General features: G+C 34.7%; 1 protein-coding gene across 5 annotated transcripts in view; it reads right to left on the bottom strand.

The window, feature by feature from the left end:
* The window catches only part of FSD1L (fibronectin type III and SPRY domain containing 1 like), a 65,083-nt gene that overhangs the window by 14,539 nt on the left and 29,531 nt on the right, over positions 1-21,013 (bottom strand). For 3 of the 5 annotated variants that reach the window (XM_032478108.1, XM_032478111.1, XM_032478112.1), the window contains 7 exons: positions 19,010-19,032; positions 14,470-14,591; positions 9,530-9,739; positions 8,228-8,326; positions 3,860-3,989; positions 3,182-3,214; positions 43-143 (listed from right to left, as the gene is read on the bottom strand). In XM_032478108.1, the coding sequence (XP_032333999.1) occupies positions 43-143; positions 3,182-3,214; positions 3,860-3,989; positions 8,228-8,326; positions 9,530-9,739; positions 14,470-14,591; positions 19,010-19,032 (718 nt within the window). The remainder of the gene's footprint in view (positions 1-42; positions 144-3,181; positions 3,215-3,859; positions 3,990-8,227; positions 8,327-9,529; positions 9,740-14,469; positions 14,592-19,009; positions 19,033-21,013) is intronic. The other 2 variants (XM_032478110.1, XM_032478109.1) reach the window with 2 other exon arrangements.

The raw sequence follows: 21,013 nt of genomic DNA, 5'->3' as shown, positions 1-21,013 counted from the left end.
CTTTTGACCTGAGATAATGAAGAACGGCTCCACTTCTCCTACCTAGCACTGTGTACGACTCCCCAGTAAAACGGTCTCTGCTGCCCCGTCCTGCTGGCGGCCTGGAGCCTGTGGACGTCCGCTTAGGGGATGGTGTACCACTTCTATACAGACAGGAATGAAACAAAAACAAAGATTCTATGTTGTACATGTTTCATAAACTGAAATTACAAATCACAAAAGGAATCTTTGAAAAGATTTCTAATTATGCTGCACAAATAGCAACACTTAATTTTATCTGAATTCTTTATTATTAAACAGTTGTCAGTTACAAAACTCAAATGTAAGAAGTCATCAACATAAAGCAGGCTGAAAACACTGATATCATGCAGACTGAGCAAGGCTTATACAAAAAACACACACAGCTGAACTATGAAACAATGCCAAAAGTGAGACAAGACAAAAAGAGGGGGAGGGGGAAGAACCCAAGGGGGAAAAAAAAGAGAACTCAAGAAAAATAACGGATTATAGCTTAAATTCCTTGCAGTTAAATTTAAATTAAAAGCAAAGGCAAAAATAGACTTACTATAATCAAAACTAAATAACCTCTTTTATAAGCAGTAGGTATTTTTGTTCTGTATCTCTTCTTAAAATGAAGAATAGCATTTACCCAAATCCATGCACAGAATAGTATCAAGTATTATAAAGTGCTTCTACTAAAATGGACAAGATCCAACCTGACTTTCCTTTATCAAATTCCATGGTATGATAAACCAGATAATATTAGGCCTTTCACTAACTCCCAAAAACTCAAAATAAATCAAATCCCAAAGATATTTTTAAAATGGAATTTCAATTATATTGAATCACTGCATTCATAAAACAAAAAAAATGTAACTTACCAGGAGTAAAGAAATAAAGGGAAAGCGTGACAAAAAGAAAAACAGATACAACTATTGAGAATGGCAGCTTAAATTTCAGACAAGGTAAATAAGGAGAACTCCTCCACTGCAGCATTCTAGACTTCCAACCCTAAGTACATTTTTTCAGGAAGTACAACTGCTATTATTGTCTTATGACAAACATGATCCCACCCTCCCCCTCCCCCCGCCCTTTGAAGACACCCTGGTCACTCAACTGTCTGAATTACGGCTCTTTGTTACCTCTACTCCGGATTGCTTCACCAGCTTCCCAGATGATGTCTTTGCTGTCCAGTTCATCTGTTCACTGTTACCAGGTAAACCTAACTCTGATTCTCACACTTTACAATCTTCAGGTTCTCCCTCACTGCCCACAAATAAGTTAGCCTGGCATTTCAGGTTCTTCTTGATTTGGTCCCACTCTGCTTTTCTAGCCTTCTCACCTCTGGAGAGCACTATCCAGCCAAATGTAGCAGCTCAAATGTCCCTTAAACCCAGGCAACTTGTTTCAGCGCCTTTTCCTTTTGTTGCTCCCTCTCTCACTGCAAATGCTGTGCATTCCTCCATTTACTTGAGAGCCAGCCTAAATACCATTCCAGTTAATGAAGGTCTTCCAGATCCTATTAGGCTAAGTAACTCTTCTGAGGAGTCCAACTCCAGACCAAAATCCTATGTGTGATCTTTCAGGCCCAACCAGAAGTAGTTACAAATGCTTGCTTTCTCCACACCAGACTTGGTGCACAGCTAGTTCACTGCAGTTTTTGGAGGGAGTTGCAATTGGCCCTGCAGCCCCAAGTTCATATGTGTATCTCCATTCCTAGACTAGGCACCTCTATTCAGGGGCCCCCTTATGGGAGCATGCCCTCAGCTGAGATCCCTTCCAGCAGTCTCTTCAAAGACCTCCTTAGACGGGGCAGAGGTGGGGGGACGCAGTCTGAAGACACTTTACTCTGTCTGGATACTTTTCTACTCCTAACCTTTTTCCCTCTCTCCCATCTTCTTGGCCTCAGGTCCATAAAACAGGAGGAGCCCTTTGTTTAGGACTTCCTGAGCAGTGAGGTGAGCCTCAGATACTCACCATCTGCCATCTGCTCTGATGCACCTGACCGTCACCCTGTGCCATTCTGTTGTGAAAAATGGAACACTGAGGGAGCCAGCACCCTTTCCTTGTGGCCTCTTGTTTACTGTATCACAGCAAGTGAACAAAGTCTTGGCTGTTACTTTCCATTTGGCTCATTGTCCTAACTGACCACTTCAACACCTGATAGCTCAGGGCATCTTTCTTCCTCTAAACTTCCTTATTCACACTTACTATTACACATAATCTCTATCCTGTATTGTTGGTATTTGTATATAGATATATATCTCATCTACATAAGTTACAGCAAATTCCTTAAAGCAGGGACAGTGTTTACCCCTATAAACCCCACAATATCCAGCTGACATCCTACAGTTAACAAATATTTATGGAAAGAATAAATGAATATAACATTCCAGAAGTAGCCTATATACAAAATACCCTTAAAAGGAGAGAAGAGAGAAAGAATAATAATATGATCTGAAATGCTAAATATAAACAGTCTAAAAAATCTCCAAGTGACCAAATAAAACTTCACAGACTCTACTGAATTCACCAACATTTACAATTTGTAATATACTAACTATAAAATCACTTTCACCAATAAAGAGCAAATAAACTAGAAAAAAAAAGAAGATAATTTCAAAAAGAGAACACATTCTGGTTTCTGGGAAAGATATATGGTATCTTCAAATCAGCACACTCCTACTGTGCAATTTGAAGTGGTTCATCTTTCTGGCACTGTCCTGGTAATTTCAGCAATGGTCTTTATTTTTTATCCTTGATGCTTTTGAAACTGCATGATTATTATAAAACACAGAACACTTCAAACCTGCCTCATGTCAAATGTGTGTAAAAACAAAGTTGTAAAGTTAGATATATTGAATATAGCACAACAAGAAAGATGCCAGGTATAAGTAAATGAAGAAAAAAATCAGAAGCAGGAAAATAATTCAAGAAAGACTTTAAAGCAGAGCTTATTGTTTTGTTATCATACACAACATAATCCAAATGATATGCAGCACATTATAATGCTGTAAATTCAAATCATAAGCTACCAATACAGACAGTCTACACAGAGCAACATTTTAGCTTATGAAGGCTGCTGCAATGGCTTCTGCTTATTGGTTAAAAGAAAAAATTAAGGTTATTCAGCCAAGCTAAATAAACTAAGTCCTAGAACTAGACAGACATAGATCATCACCTTGTATGTTTCTTCAGTGAAGTAACATGGACACTGTCAGATAAAAATAGGCAACTGTTAAGAGATTGCTTTATAACTTAAATTAAACAGCTTATAATAAAATTAGATGAAAAGCTTGCTGACGAAAAATTTTTTTTTGATTCACTGTTTAACTCACAGTGATATTACCTTATTTCAGTTTGAGCAGAATTTCTCTCTGTTAAAAGAGGCCCCCATACTTTGAGACTATCTAAATAAGTCTGACAATAGGAAAAGGTCCCAAGCCTGCCTCTTTAGTCATTAAGGTTGCTGATCAGGGGCCAGACAGTAGCGTTGTACATGGCAAAAGCTGTCATTCAATGCAGACCTTCAGGTAAGACAGGTGATCTGTAAGTCTAAAATTCAAGGAACTATGCTAGAAACTTCTCTCCAAGCAATTCAAGTTGCTGTAGATATAACTTAAAAGAAATGAAATTGTTAAGTAAGAAGAAGATTAGGAAAGAAACTAAGAAAAAGTAATGAAACATGTTAATGACAAACTCAAGTACTGAAAAACAATATTATATTCTTTGGTGATACATTAGTATTTCACAAATCATACTGATATACAGAATAAGGATTTCATTTTACGTTATTTGTCAAGTAAGAACCAATGCTCAAGCATTCTGTCCAGATAACAGATGTAATAAGCTAGCTTACCTGCCCTTGTTCTCTTTCCCTTTACTTTTACTTTCTTGACCTTTTCCTCCAGTAGGATCCCACTCTACACAGGTATCTTCAACTCTCAGGTTCAGATGCGATGATGAATTATCCAAACTGAAGTTAAGTGCTAGCCAAAACAATATTTCAAGTTGTAAAAATATAGCGTATCTCTAGTTTTTGAAGCACAACTATCATCACATTATTTTCCTACTCAATTGATTTAACACTGTTTATAGAGAATATAGTTCAAATTCCTAATCCTAGTATTCAAAGTCCAGAACGATAAAGCCATAATCTACTTTTATTTATTTTTGTTTTTGTTTTTTTGGGGGAGAGGGAGTAACCAGGTTTATTTATTTATTCATATATTCTTTTTTTTTAAAATGGTGGTACTGGGGATTGAACCCAGGACCTCATGCATGCCAGGCATGCAGTGTCATAATCCACTAATTCCCACTTTATTTTCCATCCTCCTTCTCTATATATCCTATATGCCAACCAAATACAACGGACTTGCATGGCTACTAGTCTTTCACTGTTTCCTTCTGCTGGAATCTCCATCAGCACACAATAGCTTCAATTTCCTATTAGTAGAACATCAGTTATTACCAGCTGATTGTTATTTCTAAATAGGAAGAGGAGCTGGTAGAATTAAGGATGAGAAGAAAGTAACAGTGGTATAAGAAATTATAGAGCCTGGCACACACATATCTTCTCTGTTGCTCTAACATCTAATAATTTCATATTTAAACTCTTAGTAGTTTCAAAATATGGCAAGCATGGAGAAACGGGGCCACGACAACAGAAGGGAACTAACTCAGCTGACAGAGCTAAAGATGATCTACATGGCAAAGAGCAGAGCAGGGAAAGGGGCTACTTAAAGGAAAACAAATCGAAAAAACACAAAACAGAACTACGTTTTCAGATTATTTGGTATTTGGGTGAACTATCTGTACTATGAACATGACTTGTCAGAACTGCTAACTTAGGAATCAGTGTTACCGTCTCCCTTTGGAAATTGAGGGTAAATCACTAATATGTACTGATCCACAGCTGAGTCGTACACAGTTCCTCCTATTTAATATGCAATTCCTAGAATCTCTATCTTAAGCGAGGTGTCATCTACTACATAGTTACCAATTAATCTGCTTCTGTTAGTTACACTTCCCTCCAAAGTTGAAATTTCTGGTAAATACTCATTGAAGAAATATTTATTTTATAATATCTCATTTCACTTAAGGATAATACTTGATTTAGCTAAGGTTTCAGTGTGTCTGTGAAGTATACATTAGCAAACAACAAAATACCCATACAGAGCCTAATGTTTACCTACTGAATCAGGAATCTGTTTATACTCTACTGTTTTGTAAACAGTGCTTTAATTTCACCTATCCATCTGACCCATTGTTCACTGTATTTAAAAAGCATTCTAAATACCAGTCTACTGACCATAACCACTTCTAGTAAATGTCATACTATGTGCAAAAAAGTTAACAGCTTTCAAAGCTGCATGTAAAGAGAAATGAATTTACTGAAAGAAGAAGTAATATAGCTTCTCAGTTAAAATGGAAATAGCATTCCTTAACAGATGGGTTACTAAAAAGTTAGGATTAAGTAAAACTGAGACCCTGTATTATCAAGAATAAACTGCCTTATGAAAACCAGGTTAACCTCCAGATTAGTTAATACACGTGACAGCATCTGCATTTTTTAATATTTTCTCTTTTTTTTAATGTTTCTATTTTTTTTTTAATTTTTAGGGGAGGTAATTAGGTTTATTTATTTGTTTATTTGTAATGGAGGTAACGGGTGTCAAACCCAGGACCTTGTGGATGCACTTGTGAAGCAGGCACTTCACCACTGAGCTATACCCTCCCCCACTGCATTTTTGAGATAAAGAAAAAGTGGATATAACTCTAAGGCACCATCAATTCTCAGTTGCTTGCTAAAATCCTAAGGCTATCGCGTAATGTTTGATATGATGGAGAGAAGAGTAGAGTCAAGAGTGGCAAGAATATGTACCACATCCAGCCATTTGAGACCAGACCTACCAAATACACAGAACACATAGCACCTAAAAGGGTGCAATCTTTTATATCTCTTTTTTTTTTGGACACCATCCCTTTATGAGACCTCAACTAAGTCAGAGATCCTCTCTAAGGTAACAGGGATACCATGTACTTAAAAAAAAAAAAGAAAAAAAAAAAAAAAAAAGACTGGCCTCAAAAGTGAGGTCTCAAATGTTAGTCCTGTCTCTCATCTAAGTCCCATAATATCTAGATATTAGTTTCTATATCTTTAAAAGTTTGTGAAAACAAGTACCAAAAAAATCAGAACACAGATATGTTTCTTGTGTTTAGTTTGTTTTGGTGGCTGCTTTCTAGGTACAGTAAAATTACATCATAGTCACGATCATCTGAGGCTAGAATATAACTGGTGGTTAATGTCACATCATTTACCTTTACAAGAAAGTAAGGGATAATACACTTTAAAACTTTGGTTATAAGAACTTATATTATTCATCACTTTTGTAATGACAGAAGAAATAGGCCTACATACATTAGAGACAAAAATGAAAAATGTTCATTATTTTCCACACCAAGCACTGGCTGGTCAGAAAGGGCTGCAACAAGTCAAAAAATTAGTAAACAATTGTTCAACGTGTCATTTTTTAAAATCTGACTTTTCCTCTGGAACTCTTGGCTACCATTAGTAGCCACTCCCGTGTTACAGAATAACCTCAGAAAACCTGTGACCCACAGCCACTTAAGAGATAATTTTATTGAGTCTCCCTGAAGGTCGGAATCACTGTTCAGTGGGACTCAAGGGTTGAGTTTCAGTCTACACCCACCCCAGGGGGTTTACCCCACAGTGAGAACTGCTCCGAAGACTAGAAGCAACTTAGTCTTTCCCTACAAGCTCCAGGACCAAGTATCCTAATAGTAAGACCTAGACTCTGCTAACAGGGCAGGCAGACCTGCTCCAGGGAAACCACCAGCCAGCCATTCATCTTCCTCAGTCTATGGACTTTGCATAGATATATACAATTCACCACATTCAGGCACAAAATTGGTTACTAAATATAAAAGGTAATGAGAAGGAACAAAAGAAATAAAAAAGATACAATATTCTTGAGGGAGGATATTAACAATATCACAATTTTACCTGACAAGGGCAAAAAAACAGTTCAAGTTATGAAGAAAAGATAATCTGCCTGTAACTATGACTACAATTTGAAACGGTAAAAATCTGTACAGAAACCACAACAGCTCAGTTTGTTAACAGGTAATTTTAAATCATTCTATTTCTTGGCTGACTAGTTACCTGTAGTTTTCAAATAAAAACATTTGCAATCTAAACGAATTATTTCAATCTAGTTTTTTTTTTAACCTTTTGATGCAAACCTATTCTAAATTTGTCTTGTCAATAACTTACGGGTCACAGCACATATCTTGTTTTATTCTAATACTGATATTTTTATATCATCCTCCAAATGATATCAAACTTCTGGCATTAATATCTAACCAAATGCTATATGAACTAGAGGTCAGAAGAACACTCTAAGGCCCAGTTACCTACAACAATGTGTAGAATTTGCTTCTGTAAGTAAACCAAGTCGATTCTCATCTCACAACTGGGAAGATCTCTAGCATTATGGTCTTCAAATTGGTAAATACTTGGAAAATCTTCTGTGTTAAAATATATTATTCTAGGGGGGTTTAACCAAATCCAAATTGTTCTCATAGACTAGAAGCACCTACATGCCACGCCCACATTAAAGGCTGGCACAGAACTTGTAAACAGATTCTAATTCACACCTTTCTAAGCTAGTTCTAGGGTCACGGGCAAGTTATTTAACAGATTTGAAGTTCACTTTCTTCACCCGCAAGATAGGTATCAATAATATCTATTACACAAATCTCTCAAGATGGTTGCAGTGACCAAATGAAGACTTGTGAGAGAGCTTTGTAAACATTAAACTACGTAAATGTTAATTTCTGCAATAAGATTTAAGAAAACAATCCATTCTCTGGGAAAACTGGGCAAATCTCAGAGATGCTTATGTATTTATACTAGACTAAAATTTGTAAATTAAGCCCCCATCAGAGAACATAACACCATCACCTCAGTCTATTTTACCCATCTGAAAACCATGGTAAAGGGAAAAATAATGAAAACCACTACTATAGTCCTAATTTCCCCATCTTAAAATTCCTACTGTTGAGAATTCCGTGTGTGTGTGTGTGTGTGAAAGAAGGTGGGGAAGGAATGCAACCATACATGCAATGCTTCCTTTCACAAAGCCTTGAATAACTTTAGATGTTAAGTTTTGCTTCATGCTATATAAAAAGCTATTCACCTTACCTTTGGTCTCTAGAGTAACTGGATCAGAATACTCTCCAGCCACAGCCTTGTTACAAGCTCGCACTCTGAAATTCATATACTTTGAATCAAACTTTAAGCCTGAAAAAATGAAAGAGGTTTTCAGATATGAAAAGTAAAGAAATCTACTCCAAGAGTATGAACCTTCAAACAGACATTTTTCTCTCCTTGGAACTATTTCTTTATTCAGGAAGAGAACAAATTTCTGTTAAAAGGGTGATAATGCCTGAAATAAGAAGAATCATGATTTATCTATTATTTTCTTCAAAATAAATAAATTATACAGTTTATCAATGGCTTTTTTTCTTAAACCTGGTGAGAAAAAGGTACTCTCAAGTCTCATTATAAGTAACATTTCATTCATGGAGAAATACTACAATTTAAAATAACATTCAATTTCTGGAAAGCAAACACCCTAAAGAATTTTTATATTTACAAAACATCATTTCATATGTAAAAAATGAATTTAAAAAGAAAATAAAGCATAGGGATTAACTGCAAAACTTTGAAGTCAGTCAGGTCCAGATTAAAATCTCAATCCAAAAACTACTAGTTATGGGACCTTCAATAACTTGACAGAGCCACAGTTTTGTATCTGTAAAATAGAAAGGAAAAAACCAACCTCTTAACTGTAAAGACTAAGAGATGTGCTGTACTGATTAAATAAGATGTACTGTGTAATACACTTCAGCCCAGCTCCTGACAAGAGGTAAGTGCTCAACAGTGGGTAATGTCACCAATGTTACTGCCCACATAGAACTAACATTCAACAACACAGGCAACATTTGGCCACTTCAAATACCCAATGTCCCCTATATACAGAGATATGTTTTTAAAGACTGTCAAAAGGCCAACACTCAAACTTCTAACACCAAGTCACAGCCCCACTTTAACTATTACCGTGAAGGTAATCATAAAAGGGTAAAGGCAAAAGTATTTACAGCATCACTAAAATGTGGGGCAGTGCATACGCTTAGGAAACTGATAACTTTTTTACTGTTAGAAAACTGAGGTAAAAATTAAATGTTACTCTGAAACACTGCTTCCAGAACATCCCTTCATATTTGTTTTACATACACTTTTATCAGACTGCAAATATCGAGAAGTAATTAAAATGAAGGTTTTCTTGATATTTTAAGAGAAACTCATTTCTATAATAAATATACAAAAAGTCAGCTTGGCTAAAGAAATTTATTAACTTCACCTTTTAATGTAATTAAAAATATGTTTCACAATTACATTTTATTTTCTGAGGATAAGATTCATGAAATGCTGTTGTTTTACCTGATAGGGTATATTCAGTACCCTTAATATTATCAATTATCTCCCAGCATCGCTCATCCTTTACACGTGGAAGTCCATCGAAATTAGTTTTCCTATATTCCAGTATAAAATGATCAATCTTATTATCTTCTTCTGGCATTCTCCAAGCTACCGTTACAGCGTTGTCAGCCACCAAACACTCAACTGGATCTATCTCTGGAGCTTTGGGGACTGAAGGAAAAAAACGGGCTCATTTCTCATTATAGTACTAATCCAATACTCAACGTTTGTCATTCAAATTATGCTTTTTAATGTTGCTTTTAAACTGTTCAATTGAATCAAGCTAAGAGAACAGGACACCTTATAAATGCAAAAATAACTATTTTACATAGCTCTGTTTAAAACTTCATATTTCAAAGTTTTCCATAGACTTATTCAAAGTTTATTAAAACCTCAATAGGCAAGAAGCAATTCAAACATGCTAAGAATAAAGAATCAAGAATGATTTGTTATTTCTCAAAATACTGTTAATCTATTTCAAATAGCTGGAGAATACAAATTAAATCACTATTGAAAAAACAGAATAACTTACTTTGAATCCAGTGATTAAAATAATTCAAGATATTTTCAATGTATTTTTAAAATTTTTTTTCTAAAACAACTGTAATTTCTCAACACTGAACAAAAATGAACTTCCCAATCCTACTAAATACTTAAGAGTTTAAATTTCTAAATGTTTCTCCAAAGAGTTCTATGATTCATTAAAACAAACTGAGGTAAATGAGTCAAAATTAACATGTATGAACATTAATCAATTTCTTCTTCATAAAACAGGCTTTTCACAGCTCCTGAACATTAACAGATGTTCCACTTAAATAACAGCAGGCTAACTGGAGAATGTGGTCCTCCAGTGACACAGACACGTCTGAAATGTGCGAAACTGTGCGAGTATTATATTTAAACATTTTGTTGCTTAAAAAAGTTTTAAAAGATTTACTCCAAGTATGTAAGATTAGTTAGTTCAACATTCTACATTAATTAATGAAATCATCACATCAATAGAAGAAAAATCATATAATCAGTAGAAAAATTGTATGATCATATCAACAGATGGAGAAAGAATATTTTACAAAACCCAACACTCATTCATGACAAAAACTCCCAGAAAACTAGGAAGCTTTAGTTGATAAAGAACATCTACAAAAAACCCTCAGTTAACATCAGTGTTGAAAAGCTAGGTACTTTTCCCCTAAGGCACTGACATCCCCACTCCTACTCAACACTGTACTGGAAGTTCTAGCTAAATGTTGTAAGACAAGGAAAGGAAGTAAAAGATAAACAGATTAGGAAGGAAGAAATAAAACTGTCTTTGTTTGCTGATAACATGACTGCCTATGTAGAAAGAATCAAAGAAGCAACAGAAAGCTTCTTGGAACTAACAAGCAATTATATAGCAAGGATACGGAACACAAGGGATACACAGGCAGAGTACAGGGGGATTTTAGGGCACTGAAACTGTTCTGTACAATTATGTAATGGTGGATACAAGACATTACACATCTATCAAAACCCAGAGAACTATATAATAGAGAGTAAATCCTATGTAAATTAAGGAATTTAGTTAATAATAATGTATCAATATTGGTTCATCAATTATATCAAATGTACCACACTAATGCAAGACTTTAATAATAGGGGAAATTGTATGTGGGGGAGGAAGGGAGGTACATGGTAACGCTCTGTATTATCTACTCAATTTTCCATAAACCTAAGTCTGTTCTAAAAAACAAAGTATTAATTAAAAAAAACTATAACAATAACAACAAAGGAATTATATACATATTAAAATCCAAAGCAATGTGAGATCTAACAAATAACAATGTAAACCAAACATCTTAGATACAATAATTAAGACCAAGATGAAAGGAATTTGATATACATTTTAAATCTTCAAGCCTAACTAGTAAGAAAGGGAGGGAGGGAGGTGAGACAAATGATCTCTATTAGCTATAGTTCAGCTATTGCATGTGTGTAATTACAACAAATACTTGGAATCTGATATACTTATTAGTAAGATAACAGACAAAGAAATACTTAGCATTTGTCATTATGATTAACTCCCTTCATCTGTCTTGTAGAGAGTCTGTCCCTATAAACATAACAGACTTCACTCTCTATTATGGAGCACAAGCAACACAGACTATACTATTGACTGCTGAGGGAAAAGAGCGCAGGCATTCATGAATTTAATATGCTCTGCACTGCCTCCATGTGAGGAAATGTAAAGGCCTATAGCATCTAGTAATTTTATAATTTTGCTGAGTTAAAACCTATATATTTAATGCCCCAAGAGGCTGGAATAAGGGGAGACCACTTAGTTTCTAAGTGAGTGTAGCTAACTCCCCACTATCTATATCTCAAATTCAGCTACCATTCCAGAACGAATGTACTGGCAAGTAAATTCTTCTTTCTTGTGAATAATGCCCCTCCAAAGAAAGCAAACTTGGGAGAAAAAAAGAAAATTTTGATAATTTAAGACTGGTATGTCAAACTAAGGGTAACTCAGATCTAACATGTAGAAGTTTACCCAATGTTCTATACAGAAGTGAGAGAAGAGTTTCCTCAAATGAGGGATAAAAGTTCAGGGAAACACGAAAGGTGGTAAACTTGTAATATAAAAACATTACTTAGGAAATGCAGAAGTCTCTTTAGAAACGAGAATGAAAAGCAATTCACAGCAATTTCCATAAAGCAACAAACAGTTAATTCTTAATAGTATGAAAATTGGTTCAATAATTTTACTAAGAATTTTTCTCTGCGTGTGGATATAAAAGGACAACTGCCAACAACATGGCCACAAAACTGTCTCTCCTCTTAGCTGCAGACGCTCAGAAAGGAGGATATAAACTCTAAGTTTCAATGCATAAAAAAATGGCTTAGAATGGCTTCTAGTCTTTTTTCAGATTCCACATATAAGTGATATCATACAGTATTTGCCTTTATCTGACTTAGTTCACTATTTTGTAACTATAAATGGAGTGTAACCCTTAAAATTTGTGAATCACTATATTGTACACTGTAATTTAAATAATACTGTTCGGCAACTATATACTTCAATTAAAAAATAGCTTATAGTAGAACAAAATGACTGTAATTATCACCATCTGTCATCATCATTTCCATTTTTCAGACTCAGATAAGTCCACAACTCATTACTACACATAATGCAGTGCAGAGTTGAGTTTTGTGGTGTTTATGGAATGAATTGTTTAAGGGATGAAGGCATTCATTTTTTTTAGTTAATCAGATTGCATCTTATAGGAAATTTTTATGCTATAGCAGAATATAAAAAATCAGTGATATGAATTCACTTTTCATAAATTCTCACAACTTACTATACTTTGCTTCAATATGAAACTCCTCCACAAAAGGATTCCCTGTTTTTTATTATACCTCATTCCTTCAGACTGCCTTAACAGTCTGCAAAAGAGGAAATCCTAACTGTGCATGCACTCTACCTGACTGTACAGGAGACATGGCCTTAGTCTGCTGTACAAATTATTTTAGCTATCAGCTTAACATTACTTGATGCTAGCTAAAAAAAGAATAATAACCAAAAGGTCCTTAATTGGCTCTTTCACACATGTGGATAATAACTTGGGACTCAATTTTAAACGGTTTTGGCTGCTGAAATATCCTCATACTAATACTCTAAAAAACCAATGTTAACATATTATTACTGGAAATAAAATTCTGCCTGAACTACCAACAACCACAACAATAATGGTAATAATAGCAGTTAACATTCACTGAGTGTTAACTATGTGCCAAGTACTATTTCAAGTGCTTTAGCGGTCTCAATTCATTTAATCCTTATAAAAACCCTAGAAGGATAACATCACATCTTAAACATAAAGAAAATGAGGTAAAGTTAAATAACTTGCTAAGGTTACACAGCAAATAAATCACAGCCAGGATTCAAATCTAGGAAGTCTGGCCCTAAGACCCAAAGTTACCTACCATGGTATGCTGATTCTCTCTGCCAAACTAGCACTAAAAGGTGTCCCTTAAATCCTCCTACACTGTTGGGGGGAATGTAAATAGGTGCAGCCACTATGGAAAACAGCATGGAGATTTCTCAGAAAACTAAAAACAGAACTACGATCTGACCCAGCAATTCCACTCCTGGGTATGTATCTGAAGAAAACAGAAACACTAATTAGAAAAGACACATGCACCCCAATGTTCATAGCAGCATTATTTACAACTGCCAAGGTATGGAATTAATCTAAGTGTCCATCAACAGATAAATGGATAAAGAAGATGTGGTGTATATATACAATGGAATACTACTCAGCCATAAAAAAGAATGAAATAATGCCATTTGCAGCAGCACAGATGGACTTGGAGGGCATTATGCTAAGTGAAATAGGACAGAAAGAGAAAAACAAATACTGTCTGATGTCACTTATATGTGGAATCTAAAAAATACAACAAATTAATGAATAAAACAAAAAAGAAACAGACCAGATAACGGAACAAATGAGTGGTCACCAGTGAGAAGAGGGAAGGGAAGAGGGGTATATATGTGTATCTAGATGTGTATATAGGGGTAGGGGGGGAAAGGGGTTACTATGGGAGTATATGAAATCATGTGTGTGAAACTTCTGAAAACTATAAAGCACTATAGAATTTAAAGAATCTTTCAATTAAAAAATGTAAAAAAAACTCACATAAAAAAGGTATCCCTTAATAGGATTCTACAATGGAATTTTTACTCTTAGTAAAATAATTGTCTAAAAATAAAGGTTAGCAAATTTAGTTATTCCTAGCTGAACGAAGAGAAAAAACAATCACTATACTTCCTTAATATTTACATTCTAATGTTCAATACAGAAAACTCTTGCAGAAAAAAAAAGTTTTATACATAACTTTGTATGTAATAATATGTACCTACTTACCTGGCAAAAACTTCAATGTTTGTAGTATCTTTCTTTCCTGAGAAAAATCCACCATTAAATGAGTCATGTTGTCACTGACCTTTGGTTTCAAAGAAAGGCGAAAGGCTGAAGCCATGGTTACTCTATAGCAAACACAAACATAAACATTCTTTTAAAAATAAGAGAATGGAAAGTATCTTATATTTAATTTATAAAATGAACAGATAGAAATTATTTCACTCTAGTGATTTCAGAAACTATTAACAAAGGTAACAAAACTAAATAGAAATTTTTTGTTAGTTTTTTGAAAATTAACTTTTAAAAAAATTATAAAACATTTTTAAATTTAATAATATTTGAGACAACCTTTAAGGAACTTTCCTCCAGCCAGTTTTATAAAACTGCATAAAAATACAAATATCTCAAGAAAAAATATCCAAGATAAATCATCTTTAACAGACCCAAAGTCATCTGAACCTCTGTACACTCAATCTAACTGACTTCCTGATGCCAGCCTCACTCCTTTCCAAATGCCAAATAATGAACTGTAAATACACCCTGATTCAAACATTCTGCCTAGCTGTCACATCTACTACATGTATTATCAAATAAAAGTAGAGGTACACTAACCAAATACTGTACAGCTTGGTAGCTGCTAAAGATAGGCCATGGATGAGAAAGGAGAGAAGTGAAATCACAATTCTGAATACTAGGCTAGTAGATGTCACTCTGATGTATCAACATCAGGTGGACGGAAGGATACAAGGAGAAACAGCCCTGTGAAATCAGATGAACATATTTAGACAATTATGCCTCAAAGCCATGGAAATAATAGGAATTCAATAAATATCCTTTAGATGAATGTGTTAGAAATAGAAAAAGAAAGAAGCCATACTAGACCTCATTTTACTCAAAGTAGGGGGAAACTGTTCTGTCAATTAAAACTGGGATTAAAAGAAATTTTCCTAACACTAGTGGTTACCAGTGGGGAAGACGAAGGAAGGAAGGGCAATTTGAGGTAGAGGAGTTATGTATAAAATAAGCTACAAGGATATATTGTACAAGATAGGGAATACAGCCAATATTTTATATTATAAATGGAGTATAACCTTTAAAAATTGTGAATCACTATAATGTATACCTGTAACTTATATAATATTGTACAGCAACTATACCTCAATTAAAAAAAATTAACTCTTATATTCTATTAATTTGTAATTTTATCTCAAATTACGATTTTTCATATGACAGTAAATTTCCACAAGTCTCATAAAGTAACTCCCCTTACTATCTTTGGTCAAAGGATAAAACAAAATTGCTCTTCATGAATGTCATCCTCCCAGTACGCTACCTGGGAGAGGAAGTAAATGGAGCTGGAGGAACAATGGGAATACCAGGCCTCATCATTCAGATCTACCAAACTACCCCAAAGACCAACGGTATGAAAAGTACCAAATGTGTTGCTGTACTCAGTTATTTGGGGATGAAAAATGTCAAACTTTTGCTATATTCAGTTATTTTATTTCATTTTAAAACTAGGAAGGTAATCACTTCAGCAGTAACAGAGTCAGTAACAGCTGATCTATTTATCAAGAAGTGCAATACTGAAATACAATTTACAGAGAAGGGAACTCACACTTAACTGAATGCCAAGTGTAATGCTGAGTATTTCACACATTATTACTTTAAGCTCTTGGTTCTCAGTAATAAAACTTCAGATTATATCAGTAATAAGTTAGGAACAAAGGCTAAGTCTTCCATATGCTGTTCTTTACAGCCCCAAGTATCTTTTGATTTAAATCTTTCTGAAAGTTCTGAAACAGCTATATTCACATAGATAGCTGGTAAATGCCCACTGAGTCTATGAATGGGCTTGAACCTACCTGGCTGCTTCTAAACCTATTTAAATGTTTGTTGAGAAGTGTTGAGAAAAAAATATCTGGAAGTACTTTAGGGAATTTAAATCTGAAACCTTATTTGTAAACCTGATTTGATCACTATGACCTCAAAGAAAAAAAATGTTCCCCAAAAATGCATTAGAAGGCCTATCAAAGCCTGAAAACAAGATAATGACCTTTATTTTCTAGTCGATGAAAATTTCAGTCTCCATAAATCAAGTTAGATGTACACCAATGCTATAACCTTCCAAAAGACTGAACTTTTAATTTTTAAGCTGAACATATTTAGACAATTATATCTCAAAGCCCAAACTAACAATCTAAAATCCATAGATAATTCTTTACATTACAGGATCCATGTAGTTAGGACTACTTTAATTCACTTTTGTTTTTTTAGTTCATTTCTAACAGTACAAGCATCTCTTCCTTCTAGTTTTATTTCTGCAATGAGAAAATAACTGCAAAACATAAGATGAACACTTACTTTCCTCAAACTATTCGCCTAATTAACTTGACTCTCCCTCTCAGACCCCTTTCAAACAAGAACCAGTAACTCCCACAACATATACCTCAACTAATCAGCTTCCAACATTACTAAGCACTCAGAAGTGTATACCAGTGATTTGTAAAGTTCTAGAGATCTGCCATGTGTTATCTTCTCATTTTTCCTTTAGTTTCCCCTGTCACTACTGCTGGTCCTTCCACATAACTGCTGGCAGTTCTCATAGATACTGTCATTTTGATTTTTTGATTCTCTGCTCAGGTATCTTACACATTCTTCCTTAAATACACCTTATGCTTAAGGAAATAATCCTGTCTTCCCCTAGTAAAAATAATTATTTTATTATGCCTATATGTTTAAATTATTTTTGTATTATAAATGTCAGTGATGGAATTCTAGAAGCTTGCTTCCTGGAGGAGCACCTAAAAACAACATCAGAGAAACCTGCATATTATGAAGCTAAAAGGCAAGTATTAAAAGTTAAGCCAAGACCCAGAAACGTTCCTGAGGCAGAAGTAAAAACTTTGTGGACAGTCAAAAAAAAAAAAAAAAAAAAAAAAAGGATACTTTGAAAAACAACAACAACAAAATGGAGTTTTCCCTGGCAGAAAAAAGGAACCCTGACTCCTAAGACTACATGGATGATGAAATCAAGCCAAGAGTTTGGCTTAGGAGAAGAGGCAAAGAAGTCCAGCCTCAATGAAGAATGTATTCAACCATGAAAACTGGTCATAAACTTAAATTCTGACAAACAAAACTGGACAGAGAGAAAGAGGTCAGGGGTAAGCACAGGAATCTGAGAAGCACAGAACCATACAGATTCCCACGAGAGGAACAAGGACGATTTTGCAAGGTTTCTCGCAAAGTGTTTGGACAGCCCAAAGCTTGCTTGGGAAGTGACTTCTATTCCAGAATATCAGGGACCAGAGCAGGATTTAGTGGAATAGGTGGCTAATTGGAATAATAATCTAGCCAGGGTGGAAAGTGGATTACTCAGAGCAAATTCCAGCAGACACAACCAAAGATTCCTGACCCAAAAAACTGACCTACCAGGCATCCATTCCTCATACAGCCAATGCTTTTCACCTTCAGACTCTCATAATCTCCTTTCTACATCCAGGACTTACAAGAATGATTCATGGCTCTAAGCACTCCCTGATATAAAATACACAAAAAAAATTTTTTTAATTAGTATTTTTGGTAAGAATGCTATGACTGCCAATTGAATCTTGCCTCTAGTCAAATAAAAGGCCACAAGAAAAACACAAGAGTTGAAGTCTTCAGCCAAGATTAACAATAGCAACATTGGTTTTCACACAACACATAATGAATAATTTTGTGAATTATCTGATGAATAATTTAATCTGGGATTCAGAGTGGTGCTTTGAAGAGCTGTGCCTTTCAGAGAATCTCATACTCCTCAAGTGAGGAAAGTTAAAGTGATAATCTCACAACAGTCAATGCTCAATCACTAGCCAAGCATACCAAAACCATCCTTTCTGCGATAACCCAATCCAAAATTGCTGACAGCTCTTTTGGCCCTTTCATTACAGCAAGTACTAAGTTCCCCTTCTTAATCCTGGCTCTACCAATGATAAAGACCTTTTAGACCAAAGTCTATCATCATTTTCTTTAATTTTCTCCTCCCATAAACTAGATAGTAGTGGCATTAGAAACAGAAAGAGATGGCACCAGGCACAGGATGGAATGAGAATACAAAAGTGTTAAACAGGAGAGCAGTGAAGTAGGAGAGCTTTAGCTCTTGAGGACTATTTAAAGTGTAACTTCTCATAAAGTAAGACATGCTTATAAAAAATTTAAGAACAACAAAAAAAATGCATTCCAGGAATATGTATATTTTAAATTATTCAAAATGGTTCCCCATCTACTAGCATAGCTAATTAAGAACTGTTCTAAAACTATATTATACCAGAAATGAAATTCCTTTGGAAGTACATAATTATCCACAACAATGTTTTTAAAAATCTTGCTGACAGATTGTTTAGTTCAGAATATACAGAGAAGACATTTTTTTTCTTTTTTTGTACTTGGCCATTCAGTATGTTTATTTCAACTAACCAGTTTCTAATAAACTGTCCTTGAATTTCATTTCTGACTTCAATATCAATACTTAAATGAAAATGTAGGTTTGATACCATACCTATCCTTGATCTGTCTGGCAGCCTTGGAGCAAACCAGGGAGAAGAGAAAGAAGGCAGTTAGTGCTTTTCATGCAAGTTTCAAAGGCAGTGACATGCAAGAAAAGTTAGCATATAAACCCCAGAATAGATTAGATCATATTCATCAAAACATAAATTACAGGAAATGTGTACAATTCACGTCAGCTTGCATAATGTGATGTTAGAACTATAGTAGAGAATCCAGTCCCCATATAAGTCACCCTAAAAGAAGGAAAATTTAATACTTCAAACTAATCCCAGATGACTTTAAATGTTTTTTCTTACCTTAAGATTATCAAAACACACCTCCACTTTCATTCAGTCTGACACTCTTCAACTAGAACAATCAATCTCCTTCATAGGCACACATTTCTATGCATTCTGATGGTTTTCTTATACATTTCAAATCTGCTCTCCAATTTTTCTTCACAGATCTCTTTAACTACTTCATAATGGTCGTTCCAAGTTTTCTCTATGTGCCTTCACTGGGCAAGGACTTTGTATTCTGAGAGCTTGCCTGCTAACATATGAAACTAGGCTGCAGTTCTTCAATCCTTTACCCCAAAGAGTGAAGTTGTAATGGCAAAAATTCAGACAAGGAGAAACCAAAGGACACTTCTAGCTATGGGGTCTTTCCCTCAAATAACTTCATAGAAGATGATGCCAATTTAAACCTATGCTACCGAAGAGATACATATCTTAGGTAGCATATATATACATATTTTTTTTTGAGAATGCTAGCCCAAGTATAGGAAGAGGGCACAGCTATTACTCAGTGCTGTACAGCCACAGAAAAATGATGAAAAATACATACAGAAACTGTCATCCACTTTATATTTACATACTACGTAGTAAATCCAACAAAAGGTTTTTTCCCACATTGACCAGCATTATTAACAACATATCCAACGTAGAACATGGCTGTTAGGTTTGACACTCTATCTCTAGTGTCTAGCATAAAGCTTGGCTCATAATAATATTTAATAATTACTAAATATAAGTGAACATTAATTAGATGTATACAGCAATGTGTCTGTTGTCTCTCTTCTTCAGTTCTAATACTAGCTCTTACTTGGTATTGGTCATTTTTATAACCATCCTAAAATACTCTGGTCTGAATATCTGTCTACACAAAATAACAGAATTGAGATTTAGGAGATCAGCATATTACACAGTTCCAGCACTACCATAATCAATTCCATGACCTTGTATACTCACGATTCTATTTCTTTCTTAAGGAACTTTAGTCCTTAATCTTTTTAAAAACACATTCCTAGCCCCAAATTCTACAGCAAACAAACTAATTCTGTATAGGCAATACCTGTAATATGTGCCTTGAGTGATACAAGTACAGAGTACCTACTTTGGTACTAGGGATAAGAAATGTTCAGAAACTCAATTACATGTGCACCTGAAACTAATATAACATTGTATGTCATATTTATCTTTTAAAAAGTTAATTACATTTAAAAATTATTGTCATCATAGCTAGAATTATAAACCAAAGATTTTTACATAAGTGTGAAAGGAGGGGAAGAGAAGACTGTTCTCTGCACTTGATGTTTCTTTACACATGGAGAAAGAAAGCATTACTCTTATTCCCTCATTTTCTCCTCGGGTGATAATATGACTTAATCTGATTATGAGTTTGAAAGGAAAAACTAAAAAAAAAAGATGAAAAGCTAGATAATCTAGGAAAAACCGCTGTCTCATGTATTAATATATAAATACACGCAGCTGGTAAAACTGGAGACACCATGGTTCCCCTTTTATTTAAGGTCAAATTTTATAATACATACACTGTGTAAATGCAGGAGGGGCTGAAGAAGGTATTTTGTGCAATAATAAAGGGGCGAAAAGTCTCAAATTCTGAAGACATTTTTCTAAAAGCCCAATTTCTGGAAATATCTTATATTGGAAAATAAATTGTTTACTTTTTTACTGGAATTTCTTTTCCCCAAAGCAAAAAGCTGTCCAAAAGATAC

The sequence above is a fragment of the Camelus ferus genome, chromosome 4 (genome assembly GCF_009834535.1).
Source record: "Camelus ferus isolate YT-003-E chromosome 4, BCGSAC_Cfer_1.0, whole genome shotgun sequence".
NCBI classification, from domain to species: Eukaryota; Metazoa; Chordata; class Mammalia; order Artiodactyla; family Camelidae; genus Camelus; species Camelus ferus.
The sequence above is the reverse complement of the archived record's forward strand: the minus strand, read 5'-3'. Positions and strand labels throughout refer to the sequence as shown.